We start from the raw sequence: 15,679 nt of genomic DNA, 5'->3' as shown, positions 1-15,679 counted from the left end.
AGTACTGCAGAGCTCTCTCTTTGTAATAAAACATCTCAGTACTGCAGAGCTCTCTCTTAGTAATAAAACATCTCAGTACTGCAGAGCTCTCTCTTAGTAATACAATATCTCAGTACTGCAGAGCTCTCTCTTAGTAATACAACATCTCAGTACTGCAGAGCTCTCTCATAGTAATACAACATCTCAGTACTGCAGAGCTCTCTCTTAGTAATAAAACATCTCAGTACTGCAGAGCTCTCTCTTAGTAATACAACATCTCAGTACTGCAAAGCTCTCTCTTAGTAATAAAACATCTCAGTACTGCAGAGCTCTCTCTTAGTAATAAAACATCTCAGTACAGCAGAGCTCTCTCTTAGTAATACAACATCTCAGTACCGCAGAGCTCTCTCTTAGTAATACATCTCAGTACTGCAGAGCTCTCTCTTAGTAATAAAACATCTCAGTACTGCAGAGGTCTCTCTTAGTAATACAACATCTCAGTACTGCAGAGCTCTCTCTTAGTAATAAAACATCTCAGTACAGCAGACCTCTCTCTTAGTAATAAAACATCTCAGTACAGCACTGCTCTCTCTTAGTAATACAACATCTCAGTACTGCAGAGCTCTCTCTTAGTAATACAACATCTCAGTACTACAGAGCTCTCTCTTAGTAATACAACATCTCAGTACTGCAGAGCTCTCTCTTAGTAATACAACATTTCAGTACTGCAGAGCTCTCTCTTAGTAATACAACATCTCAGTACTGCAGAGCTCTCTCTTAGTAATACAACATCTCAGTACTGCAGAACTCTCTCTTAGTAATAAAACATCTCAGTACAGCAGAGCTCTCTTTAGTAATACAACATCTCAGTACTGCAGAGCTCTCTCTTAGTAATACAACAGCTCGGTACTGCAGAGCTCTCTCTTTGTAATACAACATCTAAGTACTGCAGAGCTCTCTCTTAGTAATAAAACATCTCAGTTAGAGCAGAGCTCCCACATAGTAATAACACATTTCAGTACTGCAGAGCTCTCTCTTTGTAATAAAACATTTCAGTACTGCAGAGCTCTCTCTTTGTAATAAAACATCTCAGTACTGCAGAGCTCTCTCTTAGTAATAAAACATCTCAGTACTGCAGAGCTCTCTCTTAGTAATACAATATCTCAGTACTGCAGAGCTCTCTCTTAGTAATAAAACATCTCAGTACTGCAGAGCTCTCTCTTTGTAATACAACATCTCAGTACAGCAGAGCTCTCTTAGCAGTAAAACATCTCAGTACATCAGAGCTCTCTCTTAGTAATACAACATCTCAGTACAGCAGAGCTCTCTCTTAGTAATACATCTCAGTACTGCAGAGCTCTCTCTTAGTAATAAAACATCTCAGTACTGCAGAGGTCTCTCTTAGTAATACAACATCTCAGTACTGCAGAGCTCTCTCTTAGTAATAAAACATCTCAGTACAGCAGACCTCTCTCTTAGTAATAAAACATCTCAGTACAGCACTGCTCTCTCTTAGTAATACAACATCTCAGTACTGCAGAGCTCTCTCTTAGTAATACAACATCTCAGTACTACAGAGCTCTCTCTTAGTAATACAACATCTCAGTACTGCAGAGCTCTCTCTTAGTAATACAACATTTCAGTACTGCAGAGCTCTCTCTTAGTAATACAACATCTCAGTACTGCAGAGCTCTCTCTTAGTAATACAACATCTCAGTACTGCAGAACTCTCTCTTAGTAATAAAACATCTCAGTACAGCAGAGCTCTCTTTAGTAATACAACATCTCAGTACTGCAGAGCTCTCTCTTAGTAATAAAACATCTCAGTACAGCAGAGCTCTCTCTTAGTAATAAAACATTTCAGTACTGCAGAGCTCTCTCTTAGTAATAAAACATCTCAGTACTGCAGAGCTCTCTCTTAGTAATACAACATCTCAGTACTGCAGAGCTCTCTCTTAGTAATACAACATCTCAGTACTGCAGAGCTCTCTCTTAGTAATACAACATCTCAGTACGGCAGAGCTCTCTCATAGTAATACAACATCTCAGTACTGCAGAGCTCTCTCTTAGTAATAAAACATCTCAGTACTGCAGAGCTCTCTCTTAGTAATATAACATCTCAGTACTGCAGAGCTCTCTCTTAGTAATAAAACATCTCAGTACTGCAGAGCTCTCTCTTAGTAATACAACATCTCAGTACTGCAGAGCTCTCTCTTAGTAATACAACATCTCAGTACTGCAGAGCTCTCTCTTAGTAATACAACATCTCAGTACAGCAGAGCTCTCTTAATAATAAAACATCTCAGTACAGCAGAGCTCTCTCTTAGTAATAAAACATCTCAGTACTGCAGAGCTCTCTCTTAGTAATAAAACATCTCAGTACTGCAGAGCTCTCTCTTAGTAAAACAACATCTCAGTACTGCAGAGCTCTCTCTTAGTAATACAACATCTCAGTACTACAGAGCTCTCTCTAAGTAATACAACATCTCAGTACTCTCTTTGCAAGGCAGATGAGGATGAGCTCTACCTCTCAAGGCTGGTTCCTCTCAACCAACACTCTCTCCCTACAGTATACTTTGCCTGGGGGGAAGGGGGGGGGGGGGATTCTGAGAAAAGTAAACAATAACAACCTGTATAAAATTCCTTGACATAAGTCAAGGGAAGGTTTGAAGAACTATGAAATTCACATGCTGTGATTTAAAAACGAAAGTGAGTGGGTTGTCATTAAGCGCTCTGGGGAAAATACCTGAAAAGGTATCATACAACCACAAAGTTATTGATACTATCGGACCTCAAGATAAGGCCCAGACAGTTCGAAGTAACAAAAGTTTATTACAAACAGAGTAGGTAAAACGACAGGTCAACGGCAGGCTCAGGGTCAGGGCAGGCAGAGGTTAGTAATCCAGGGCAGTGTCACAAGGTACAGAACGGCAGGCAGGCAGGCTCAGGCTCAGGGTCAGGGCAGGCAGATGGTCAAAACTGGGAAAACTAGAAAACAGGGACTAGAGAGAAACAGGAGTACGGGGGAAAACGCTGGTAGGCCAGACGAGACAAGATAAACTGGCAACAGACAAACAGCAAACACAGGTATAAATGCATAGGAGATAATGGGAAAATGGGCGACATCTAGGGGGAGGGGGGGGGGGCAGACTGTCAGCTTTAATTTGAGGGTATTCTCATCCGTATCTGTCACGTTCCTGACCTTATTTTCCTTTGTTTAACTTTGTTTAGTTGGTCAGGACGTGAGCTGGGTGGGTAGTCTATGTTATGTGTTTCTATGTGGGGTTAAATGTGTTGCCTGATATGGTTCTCAATTAGAGGCAGGTGTTTGACGTTTCCTCTGATTGAGAACCATATTAAGGTAGGCTGTTCTCACTGTTTGTTTGTGGGTGATTGTTCCTGTGTCTGTTGCACCACACGGGACTGTTTCGTTCGTTCGTTCGTTCGTTCGTTTGGCTAGTCTTTCCTGTTCGTGCGTTCTTCGTGTCTATATGTAAGTGCTCAAGTTCAGGTCTGTCTACGTCGTTTGTTGTTTTGTAGTTTGTGTAAGAGTTTTCGTGTTTCGTCTTTCTTTAATAAATATCCATTATGTCTGCATACAACGCTGCGTTTTGGTCCGACCCTTACTCCTCCTCCTCATCCGAGGAGGAGGCATTAGACAGCCGTTACAGTATCGGGTGAGCCGTTTAGAAATTACAGGACTTTTTCTACATAAGCCCCCCATTTTATGGACCCGAAGTATTGGGACAAATTCACCATATTTGGTCCCATATTTCTAGCACACAATGATTACATCAAGCTTGTGACTAACAACTTGTTGGATCCATTTGCTGTTGGTTTTGCAGATTATTTTGTGTCCAATAGAAATGAATGGTAAATCATGTATTCTGTCACTTTTATTGTAAATTAGAATAGAATATGTTTCTAAACACCTCTACATTAATATTGATGCTCCCATGATTATGGATAATCCTGAATGAATCGTAAATAATGAGTGAGAAAGTTAGACGCACAAATATCATACCCCCAAGACTTGTTAACCTCTCACCATTACAATAACAGGGGAGGTTAGCAATTTTTGGGGGTATGATATTTGTGCGTCTAACTTTCTCACTCCTCACTGCATTATTCAGGATTAATTCAGGATTCTGTAATCATGGTAGCGTCCATGTTAATGTAAAAGTGTTTAAAAACATTATTTTCTTATTTAGAATAAAAGTGACTCAATAATACACATAAGTTCATTTGTCCCAATACTTTTGGTCCCCTAAAATGGGGGGACTATGTACAAAAAGTGCTGCAATTTCTAATAGGCTCAACCGATATGAATGAAAATACCCTCAAAGCTGTACTTTAACTTTATAGTCATTGTATAATTTCAAATCCAAAGTTCTGGAGTACAGAGCCAAAACAACAAAAGATGTCTGTACCAATACTTTGTAGCTTACTGTACTTCATCTGATTGCATGTTACTTTGTGAAATATTTGCCTGTTGTTTCCCTTCATTTTACATTTCATGAAAAACATTTCCAACAGTTCAAAAATGTTTCTCTCTTCTTGGTCGTTTGTCTCAATGTAACAGATATGGAGTTATGTAGTGAGAGCCTTCAAACCCCATGTTTCTGGTCCTCAGTTACCCACCAGGAAGACCACCAGCTGGAAGGAAGCAGTAGAGGAAAGAGCTCAGGAGACAAAACATTACTAATGACTAGGGACAGGAGTTTTTCCTGGTCAGGTCACATGGTCTGGAAAAACTCTTGGTCTTATGTTATAAATGCAACAACAGGTGTTCTTCCTTTCCTTTAAGAATACCAGCACCAATCAGGCTTCATTGGATCCAAATTATAACGAAAAATACCACATGTTGATCATCACTAACATAATAACAATGTGAGCACTTCCTAATGCTTTCTTAATAAATGTAGTGGTTGGTGTCTTTCTCAGACTCATACTTACCATCCTAAAATACTGGATTCTTTACTGGTGGTCTTTATACTTCAACAGAGTGGCTTCTGGCAAGAAAACACACAACAAAAGAGGTGGACATAATCATATGCACACAAACACACACATCCCTGGTCTCCCTTCACACCCTCACAAGCTACAACAATAAAACAGTACAGGGATTTCCTGGTTATGTCTATTCTGGGCCACTAACTAGCTCTAGTTATATCATTTCAAGTAACACTCTAGATCACGTGACAAACTCATTCCACGCAGGGTCGAGTGTACTTGTACTTGATTGATTAATTAATGTCACTAATTAGTAAGGAACTTCCCTCACCTAGTTGTCTAGGTCTTAACTGAAAGGAAAAAACAAAAATCCGTAGACATCAAGCCCTTCATGGAATGAGTTTGTTCTAGATGAACCCTCTCTTCTTATAATACAACACAGTATAATGTATTTAGCTTTTAAGAATCAGTATGTTACAGGAATCAACTCATCTGGGACAAATAAAGTGTACTGTAACTGCCAGAGCACTCTGTTACCGGGTAAACTATCCGCTTAAGTTTCATAAACACCTCCATTCCCCTGACCCTTTCCAGCTTGGTCTGCGTCCTCTTCCCCTCCATTCCCGTTGAAAGCAAGTATCAGAAGTGGTAGATATGTTCTATGTGTGCTATTTCTATGCTTCCCGTTTTGGTTTTGTACACCAGCTTCAAACAGCTGAATAAACAATATTTTTGGTTATTGAAAATATATTTTACACAATGACTGCTTATTTTGTCACGAAGTGAAATTATGTACACTTTTAGAATTATATCACCCAGGAAATGGAGGAATGATTTCTGTATAGTCCATCTTTAAAGAAGTTGCTTCTGTTTGTACAGCCTTAAATTAACTGGATAACTTGCCTTGTTCTGATTGGACTACATCACTGCCTTTAGCTGAGAAGAAGAGAAGGAGAGAAAAGTTGACCTTAGCATTCTGATACACAGACCATATTAGCATTGGTTGTGTTCACTTCTGGATGACAATGAAAAGGATGCTAAGTGGCAGAATTCCAGGTGAATACCACTGTCTTCTTACCCTCAGGCTTTGACTCATCTTTAGGACTGTTGGATCTGCTAGGTTTATCTGCTAATGAGAACAGAAGGACAAACTCTTTCTAATTAGATCATTTGAAAGAAATCTCCAATACTTTATAATACACAGAATAATGTATACTAAACAAAAACAATGCTTGTGAGGCATTGCATAACCTTCTGTTTCTACATGACCACGCACAGACATACACACGGGTACATACACACAGATATATACACACGCACACATAAACACTTACTGATAACAGTGTACAGTCGTGGCCAAAAGTTTTGAGAATGACACATTAATTTTCACAAAGTATGCTGCCTCAGTTTGTATGATGGCAATTTGCACATACTCCAGAATGTTATGAAGATTGCAATTAATTGCAATTCATCTGATCAAAGTCCCTCTTTGCCATGCAAATGAACTGAATCCCCAAAAAACATTTCCAATGCATTTCAGCCCTGCCACAAAAGGACCAGCTGACATCATGTCAGTGATTCTCTCATTAACACAGGTGTGAGTGTTGACTATGACAAGGCTGGTGATCACTTTGTCATGCTGTTTGAGTTTGAATAACAGACTGGTAGCTTCAAAAGGAGGGTGGTGCTTGGAACCATTGTTCTTTGTCAACCATGGTTACCTGCAAGGAAACACGTGCTGTCATCATTTCTTTGCACAAAAAGGGCTTCACAGGCAAGGGAATTGGTGCCAGTAAGATTGCACCTAAATCAACCATTTATCGGATCATCAAGAACTTCAAGGAGAGCGGTTCAATTGTTGTGAAGAAGGCTTCAGGGCGCCCAAGAAAGTCCAGCAAGCGCCAGGATCGTCTCCTAAAGTTGATTCAGCTGCGGGATCAGGGCACCACCAGTACAGAGCTTGCTCAGGAATGGCAGCAGGCAGGTGTGAGTGCATATGCACGCACATTGAGGCGAAGACTTTTGGAGGATGGCCTGGTGTCAAGAAGGGCAGCAAAAAAGCCACTTCTCTCCAGGAAAAACATCAGGGACAGACTGAAAGTCTGCTAAAGGTACAGGGATTGGACTGCTGAGGACTCGGGTAAAGTCATTTTCTCTGATGAATCCCCTTTCCGATTGTTTGGGGCATCCGGAAAAAAGCTTGTCCGGAAAAGACAAGGTGAGCGCTACCATCAGTCCTGTGTCATGCCAACAGTAACGCATCCTGAGACCATGTGTGGGGTTGCTTCTCAGCCAAGGGTGTGGGGTTGCTTCTCAGCCAAGGGAGTGGGGTTGCTTCTCAGCCAAGGGAGTGGGCTCACTCACAATTTTGCCTAAGAACACAGAGCAACTTCTCCCAACCATCCAGGAACAGTTTGGTGACGAACAATGCCTTTTCCAGCACGATAGAGCACCTTGCCATAAGGCAAAAGTGATAACTAAGTAGCTCGGGGAAGAAAACATCTATATTTTGGGTCCATGGCCAGGAAACTCCCCAGACCTTAATCCCATTGAGAACTTGTGGTCAATCCTCAAGAGGCAGGTGGACAAACAAAACCCCACAAATTCTGACAAACTCCAAACATTGATTATGCAAGAATGGGCTGCCATCAGTCAGGATGTGGCCCAGAAGTTAATTGACAGCATGCCAGGGAGGATTGTAGAGGTCTTGAAAAAGAAGGGGCAACACTGCACATATTGACTCTTTGCATCAACTTCATGTAATCGTCAATAAAAGCCTTTGACACTTATGAAATTCTTGTAATTATACTTCAGTATTCCATAGTAACATCTGACAAAAATATCTAAAGACACTGAAGCAGAAAACTTTGTGGAAATTAATATTTGTGTCATTCTCAAAACTTTTGGCCACGACTGTATATGTCTTGTCAAGCTGTTTTCTGTTGAACTTCACAGAATAAACTCCACTGTCTGTTTTCATCAATCCACTGATTCTCAGCTCTTCAGTAGTCTGGTCCAGGGTTGTACGCTCTTTGAAGGCAGCATATAAGCACCAAAACCCTTGTCCGACTCTGCCACCTTGTTCTTGCCATGCTTCCATAGGATGCTTGTGATGGAGTCAGGCACTGTGGACTTGTCCGGCGCCAACACGAGCTCACCTCCCAGGTGGTGAAGGTAGGAAACAACATCTCCACCCCGCTGATCCTCAACAGTGGGGCCCCACAAGGTTGCGTTCTCAGCCTTCTCCTGTACTCCCTGTTCACCCATGACTGCGTGGCCATGCACGCCTCCAACTCAATCATCAAGTTTGCAGACGACACTACAGTGGTAGGCCTGATTCCCAACAACGACGAGACGGCCTACAGGGAGGAGATGAGGGCCCTTGGAGTGTGGTGTCAGGAAAATAACCTAGCACTCAACATCAACAAAACAAAGGAGATGATCGTGGAATTCAGGGAACAGCAGAGGGAGCACCCCCACCCATCCACATCGACGGGACAGTAGTGGAGAAGGTGGAAAGTTTTAAGTTCCTCGGCGTACACATCACAGACAAACTGAAATGGTCCACCCACACAGACAGAGTGGCGAAGAAGGTGCAACAGCACCTCTTCAACCTCAGCAGGCTGAAGAAATTTGGCTTGTCACCTAAAACACTCAATTGAGAGCATCCTGTCGCGCTGCATCACCATCTGGTATGGCAACTGCACCGCCTCAACCGTAAGGCTCTCCAGAGGGTAGTGCGGTCTGCACAACACATCACCGGGGGTAAACTACCTGTCCTCCAGACACCTACAGCACCCGATGTCACAGGAAGGCCAAAAAGATAATCAAGGACAACAACCACCCGAGCCACTGCCTGTTCACCCCGCTACCATCCAGAAGGCGTGGTCAGTACAGGTGCATCAAAGCTGGGACAGAGATATAGAGGCTGCTGCCAACATACAGACTCAAATCTCTGGCCAATTTAATAAATTGACTTAATAAAAGTATCATTAGTAACTTTAAATAACATCACTTGAATAATGTTTACATATCCTACATTACATTATATACTGTATTCTATACCATCTACTGCATCTTGCCTATGCCGCACGGCCATCGCTCATCCATATATTTACATGTACATATTCTTATTCATCTTTACATTTGTGTGTATAAGGTAGTTGTTGTGAATTTGTTCGATTACTTGTTAGATATTACTGTATTGTCGGAACTAGAAGCACAAGCATTTCGCTACACTCGCATTAACATCTGCAAACCATGTGTATGTGACCAATAAAATTTTATTAGATTTCATGATAAAGATCCTCTGGAGAAGCAGACATTTCATACATGTATCAGAGTATCAATGTATCCAGGGTAATACATTATGGTTAGGGTATAAATATGTAGTCCTAACCCTATTGGCATTGAACTGACATTATTATCAACCTTTACTGTTTATGTCTAGAATTCTGCTTGCTGGGTGTATCTGGTCTATGTAGTCTGGCCACTATTATACCAATATAGATCCTATTAAACCACTAGAGGGGCTATGTCATAATCCCTCAAAGTTCCAGAATGGGGCAAAAATGGCAAACATCTTATTCAGGGAGAAATCCAAAACCAGTCTAATTGGATTGAATGGCAGTAGAGGCATAGATGATACACTTCCTGATTTTACTGATGCCGGAAAATAAAAGTAAGGCATGTGATGTATCAGAAATTGTGTAATGAAATTATAGTCAACCTAAAATATTGTGATATAATTATAGATAAAGCGTATAAGAAGAGGATTAACTTTAATGTCCCAAGGTGGAAATGGTCTTAGACACACAGTACTGCTGTATACAAAATAGACACTGTACATTACACACTCAACATAATACATACATTACACATTAGCCTTATCATACACTTCTCATACAGCCACAGGGAGGGATGTTGTCTCACACCCATATGGGTTTTATACAAATTGTATGTACTGTATACATAGCCATTTAGATTTACTGAATAAAAATAAAAATATAAACGTAACATGTAAAGTGTTGGTCCCATGTGTCATGAGCTGAAACTAAAGATCCCAGAAATGTTCCATATGCAAAAAAGCTTATTTCTCTAAAGATTTCTGCACAAATTTGTTTACATCCCTGCTAGTGAACATTTCTCCTTTGCCAGGATACAGTGCATTTGGAAAGTATTCAGACCTCTTGACTTTTTCAACATTTTGTTACATTAGTCTTATTCTAAAATTGATTCAATAGTTTTCCCCCTCATCAATCTACACACAATACCCCATACTGACAAAGCAAAAACAGGTTTGTTTAAATTTTTCTAAATGTACTAATAAATCAAAAATGTAAATATAACACTTACATGAGTATTCACACCCTTTACTCAGTACTTTGTTGAAGCACATTTGGCTGCGATTACAGCCTCGTGTTCTCTTGGGTATGACGCTACAAGCTTGGCACACTTGTATTTGGGGAGTTTCTCCCATTCCTCTCTGCAGATCCTCTCAAGCTCGGTCAGGTTGTATGGGGAGCATCGCTGCACAGCTATTTTCAGGACTATCCAGAGATGTTCAATCGGGTTCAAGTCCGGGCTCTGACTGGGCCACTCAAGGACATTCAGAGACTTGTCCCGAAGCCACTCCTGCGTTGTCTTGGCTGTGTGCTTAGGGTAGCTGTCCTGTTGGAAGGTGAACGTCCGCCCCATTCTGAGCGCTCTGGAGCAGATTTTCATCAAGGATCTCTCTTTACTTTGCTCCGTTCATCTTTCCCTCGATCCTGACTAGTCTCCCAGTCCCTGCCCCTGAAAAACATCCCCACAGCACGATGCTGCCACCACGCTTCACCGTAGGGATGGTGCCAGGTTTCCTCCAGACATGAAGCTTGGCATTCAGGCCAAAGAGTTCAATCTTGGTTTCTTCAGACCAGAGTCCTTCAGGTGCCTTTTGCCAAACTTCAAGCGGGCTGTCATGTGCCTTTTACTGAGGAGTGGCTTCTGTCTTGCCACTCTACCATAAAGGCCTGATTGGTGGAGTGCTGCAGAGATGGTTGTCCTGCTGGAAGGTTCTCCCATCTCCACAGAGGAACTCTGGGAGAATCCGGTTCTTGGTCACCTCCCTGACCAAGGCCCTTCTCCCCCGATTGCCCAGTTTGGCCAGGCGTCCAGCTCTAGGAAGAGTCTTGCTTGATCCAATTTTTTTCAATTTAAGAACGTTGGAGGCCACTGTGTTCTTGGGGACCTTCAATGCTGCAGAAATGTTTTGGTACCCTTCCCCAGATCTGTGCCTCGACACAATCCTGTCTCGGGGCTCTACGGGCAATTCCTTTGACCTCATGGCTTGGTTTTGGTTCTAACATGCACTGTAAACTGTGGGACCTTATATATACACAGGTGTGTGCCTTTCCAAATCATGTCCAATAAATGTAATTTTCCACAGGTGGACTCCAATCAAGTTGTAGAAACATTTCAAGGTTGATCAATGAAAACAGGATGCACCTGAGCTCAATTTCGAGTCTCATAACAAAGGTTCTGAATACTTATGTAAATAAAGGTTTTTATTTTTTTATTTTTTATTTTAGAAATTTTCCCAAAAATCTATAAACCTGTTCTTGTTTTGTCATTATGGGGTATTGTGTGTAGATTGATCAGAAAAAATGAATTTAAACCATTTTAGAATAAGGCTGTAATGTAAGAATAAGTGGAAAAGGTCAAGGGGTCTGAATACTTTACAAATACACTGTAATCCATCCACCTGAAAGGTGTGGCATATCAAGAAGTTGATTGAACAGCATGATCATTTTTATTTTATTAATTTTACCTTTATTTAACTAGGCAAGTCAGTTAAGAACAAATTCTTATTTTCAATGACGGCCTAGGAACAGTGGGTTAACTGCCTTGTTCAGGGGCAGAACAACAGATTTGTACCTTGTCAGCTCAGGGATTCGAACTTGCAACCTTGCGGTTACTAGTCCAACACTCTAACCACCAGGCTACCCTGCCGCCCCATCATTACACACAAGTGTACCTTGTGCTGGGGACAATAAAAGGCCACTCTAAAATGTGCAGCTTTGAGGGAGTGTGCAAATGGCATGCTGACTGCAGGAATGTCCAACTGAGCTGTTGCCAGAGAATTGAATGTTAATTTCTCTGCCATAAGTCGCCTGCAACGTCGTTTTAGAGAATTTGGCAGTATGTCCAACCGGCTTCATTACCGCAGACTGTGTAACCACGCCAGCCCATGACTTCCACATCTGGCTTCTTCACATGCGGGATCGTCTGAGACCAGCCACACAGACCGCTGATTAACATCACTAGGGTAGGGGGCACTATTTTCCCCTCCGGATGGAAAGCGTGCCCAAAGTAAACTGCCTGTTACTCAGGCCCAGAAGCTAGGATATACATATAATTGGTAGATTTGGATAGAAAACACTCTAAAGTTTCCAAAACTGTTAAAATAATTTATGTGAGTATAACAGAACTGATATGGCAGGCGAAAACCTGAGAAAAATCCATCCAGGAAGTGTTTGTAGTTTTATATTGAATGCCTATACAGTATCCCATGACTTAGGACTCAAATTGCACTTCCTATGACTTCCACTAGATGTCAACAGTCTTTAGAAATTGTTTCAGGCTTGTATTCTGAAAAATGACCTGTTTTCTGCGCACGAGCGAGAGTGCGCCTTTCTTGTTTTTCTTTTATATTGACGAAGCTATTGTCCGGTTGAAATATGATTGATTATTATGACTGAAAACAACCTGAGGATTGATTATAAACATCGTTTGACATGTTTCTACGAACTTTACTGACACTATTTGGATTTTTCGTCTGCCTTTGAGCCATTGGATTACTGAACAAAACGAGCCAACAAAACGGAGGTTTTTGGATATAAAGAGGGACTTTATCGAACAAAACAAACATTTATTGTTTAACTGGGAGTCTTGTGAGTGCAACCATATGAAGATCATCAAAGGTAAGTGATTCATTTTATTGCTATTTCTGATTTTCGTGACTAATCTACTTGGCTGGTAACTGTATGTAATGTTTTGTGTGCTGGGCGCTGTCCTCAGATAATCGCATGGTATGCTTTCGCCGTAAAGCCTTTTTGAAATCTGACAAAGCGGCTGGATTAACAAGAAGTTAAGCTTTAATTTTATGTATAACATATATTTTCAAGAATGTTAAATATTTGAATTGAGTATTTTTGAATTTCGAGCTCTGCAATTTCACTGGATGTTGGCCCTAGAGGTTAAACTTGATTTCTGTCTGTAATAAAGCCTTTTTGTGTAGAAAAATTCATTCTGATTGGCTGGGCCTGGCTCCCCAATGGGTGGGCCTATGCCCTCCCATGCCCAGCCATGGCTGCGCCCCTAGCCAGTCATGTGAATTGCATAGATAAGGGCCTACTGAATTTTATTCAATTGAATGATTTCCTTATATGAACTGAAACTCAGTAAAATCGTTGAAATTGTTGCATGTTGCATTTATATATTTTTCAGTATATTTAGCTTTTAAGAATCAGTATGTTACAGGAATCAACTCATCCGTGACAAATATGTCTTGAGTGTAATGTAAGTTTCATACACACCCTTCCCCTTTTCAGCTTTATCTGCATTGCCTTTCCCTGTTTTGGACACACACAACACACACGTGTGAGTAAAGGTCCCTAATTGAGTTAAAACAGATTTCTGGTGATGCCATTAGTGGAACAGTAACCTCTGCAGAATCACATAGAAGGTGAACATCATCCACAGCCTCTCTCCTACGGCATCAAATGCTACTTAAAGAAGTTACTTCTGCTTTATACAGTCTTAAATTAACTGGATTACTTGCCTTGTTCTGGCTGGACTACATCACTGCCTTTAGCTGAGGAGGAGAAGACAAGAGAAAAGTTTAGTTTAGCATTCTGATACACAGACCATATACTTATTTGTTGTGTTCACTTCTGGATGACAATGAAAAGGATGCTAAGTGGTAGAATTCCAGTCGAATGACACTGTCTTACCATCAAGTGTCATTGACCTAAACAGCGACTTGATATTTAAAGTAATTAACAACAGAATTAAAATGGCAATCAATGTATGTTCTCGTAATATTCTGAGATATGCAGATGAGCATCTATGCTACTTCTGCTTCATGACGTCTTAAATTAGCTGGATGACTTGTCTGTGGTTTGGTTGTTTCCATCCCTGGCTTTAACTGAAACAACCAAACCGGTACAGGTAGGCATAGTGTAGCTCCATAGTGCTGAATGGACAGCTCCTCGGTACAGGTAGGCATAGTGGAGCTCCATGGTGCTGAATGGACAGCTCCTCAGTACAGTTAGGCATAGTGGAGCTCCATGATGCTGAATGGACAGCTCCTCGGGAACAGGTAGGTATACTGTAGTGGAGCTCCGTGGTGTGGTGCTGAATGGACAGCTCCTCTGTCTAGTAGACAGCTATATAATTCTACAACTGTACTTTGCATAAGGTCCTGGTCACATACCATCAGTATGTGAAATGTCACACTAGAAAAAAATAGACTCTTGATTTGTGCTCTGGGACAATAAATGCTTTCTCTGCCACCACCAGACCTCCCCTGGGGACATCAGACCACAATAATGTCTACCTCTGTCCAACCTACTGAGGGAGAAACGTACAGTTAAAACTGTCCACACCTGGAACGACAATAGTATCACTCGTCTCCAAGGGTGTTTTGACTGTACTATGTGGGAGGTACGAGGACAGCAGCTCTGATCTTGATAAACTCACAGGTGTTGTTTCAGACTATGAACTTCTGTGTTGAGTCAGTTGTACCTACTAACACCTGTAAATTCTTCCCTAACAATAAGCCTTGGGTATCAAAATATCTAAAATCACTACTTAATGGGAATTAAGTTTATGCGGAGGGTAATAGACAGGCTTTAAGAGATGTACAACATGAGATCAAAAGACAGATACTGGTGGACAAGGAGGCATACAAGTAAAGGGTGGAGAGAACCCTCTCCTCAGATAACTCAAGGTTGGCCTGCCAAGGGATTAAATCCATGGCTAGTGCCCTCCATATAGGCAGGGGGAAAACAATGCTGAGCTTGGGAGACATGAGGGCCAGAACATGGCCAATGAACTGGATGTTTTCTTCTCAAGATTTGAATCTGACGACTTTGTTATCAGAGGTAAAACAAATGGAAGAATCATTACAAATGTTTGAGAGGGTTGTTGTTAAACAGGCTGATGTTGTGAAGTTGTTCCTGGATGTAACTCACACTAAAGACCAGGCAAAATAACTGGACATGTGTTAAAGCACTGGGCTGAACAATTGGCTGGTGTTTTTACAGGCATTTTCCAATCCTCGCTCGACCAGCAACACATCTAATCCCTCTGTGCTGAACAACTACCTCCATGTTGTCTTGACATCCTTAGTAATGAAATGCTTTGAGAAAATTGTGAAGTCATTCTCCGCGCCACCAAGAAGCTCCTCAACCCATTTCAGTTATCCTATCAGCCCAGCAGAGGAGTTGACAATGCCATTCTTAATCTCCTCAACTATAGACATCTAGAAGGTGCCAAATCCCCTGTCAGGGTTTTGTTTGTTGACTTTTCTTCTGTTTTCTACACAATCCAGCCTTACATTCTGTCACAGAGACTCATTAAAGAATTCTCCTTAGATGGAGGGGGTGGTTTTGTGGCTGTTGGACTTCCTGAGCCAGAGGACACAGTGTTTAAAAGTAGGTCCCCACGTGTGGGACATGCGCACCACCAACACAGGCTCTCCTCA

The 15,679-nt window shown here is 41.4% G+C and overlaps 1 protein-coding gene and 1 pseudogene across 4 annotated transcripts in view; both read right to left on the bottom strand.

Annotated features, from left to right (window-relative positions):
* Positions 1 to 15,679, bottom strand: part of LOC120051419 — a 206,130-nt pseudogene that overhangs the window by 42,109 nt on the left and 148,342 nt on the right.
* Positions 4,102 to 15,679, bottom strand: part of LOC120051417 (T-cell surface antigen CD2-like) — a 59,556-nt gene continuing 47,978 nt past the window's right edge. Inside the window, exons 6-11 of one of the 4 annotated variants that reach the window (XM_038998271.1) lie at positions 13,754 to 13,786; positions 13,509 to 13,544; positions 6,011 to 6,061; positions 5,836 to 5,868; positions 4,936 to 4,991; positions 4,102 to 4,635 (exon numbers count right to left, since the gene is read on the bottom strand). In XM_038998271.1, coding sequence (XP_038854199.1) covers positions 4,957 to 4,991; positions 5,836 to 5,868; positions 6,011 to 6,061; positions 13,509 to 13,544; positions 13,754 to 13,786 — 188 coding nt within the window. In that variant the 3' untranslated portion in view covers positions 4,102 to 4,635; positions 4,936 to 4,956. The remainder of the gene's footprint in view (positions 4,636 to 4,935; positions 4,992 to 5,835; positions 5,869 to 6,010; positions 6,062 to 13,508; positions 13,545 to 13,753; positions 13,787 to 15,679) is intronic. The other 3 variants (XM_038998269.1, XM_038998270.1, XM_038998273.1) reach the window with 3 other exon arrangements.

Source organism: Salvelinus namaycush, chromosome 7, assembly GCF_016432855.1.
Source record: "Salvelinus namaycush isolate Seneca chromosome 7, SaNama_1.0, whole genome shotgun sequence".
Classification (NCBI taxonomy): domain Eukaryota; kingdom Metazoa; phylum Chordata; class Actinopteri; order Salmoniformes; family Salmonidae; genus Salvelinus; species Salvelinus namaycush.
This window is presented reverse-complemented; position numbering and strand designations above follow the sequence as displayed.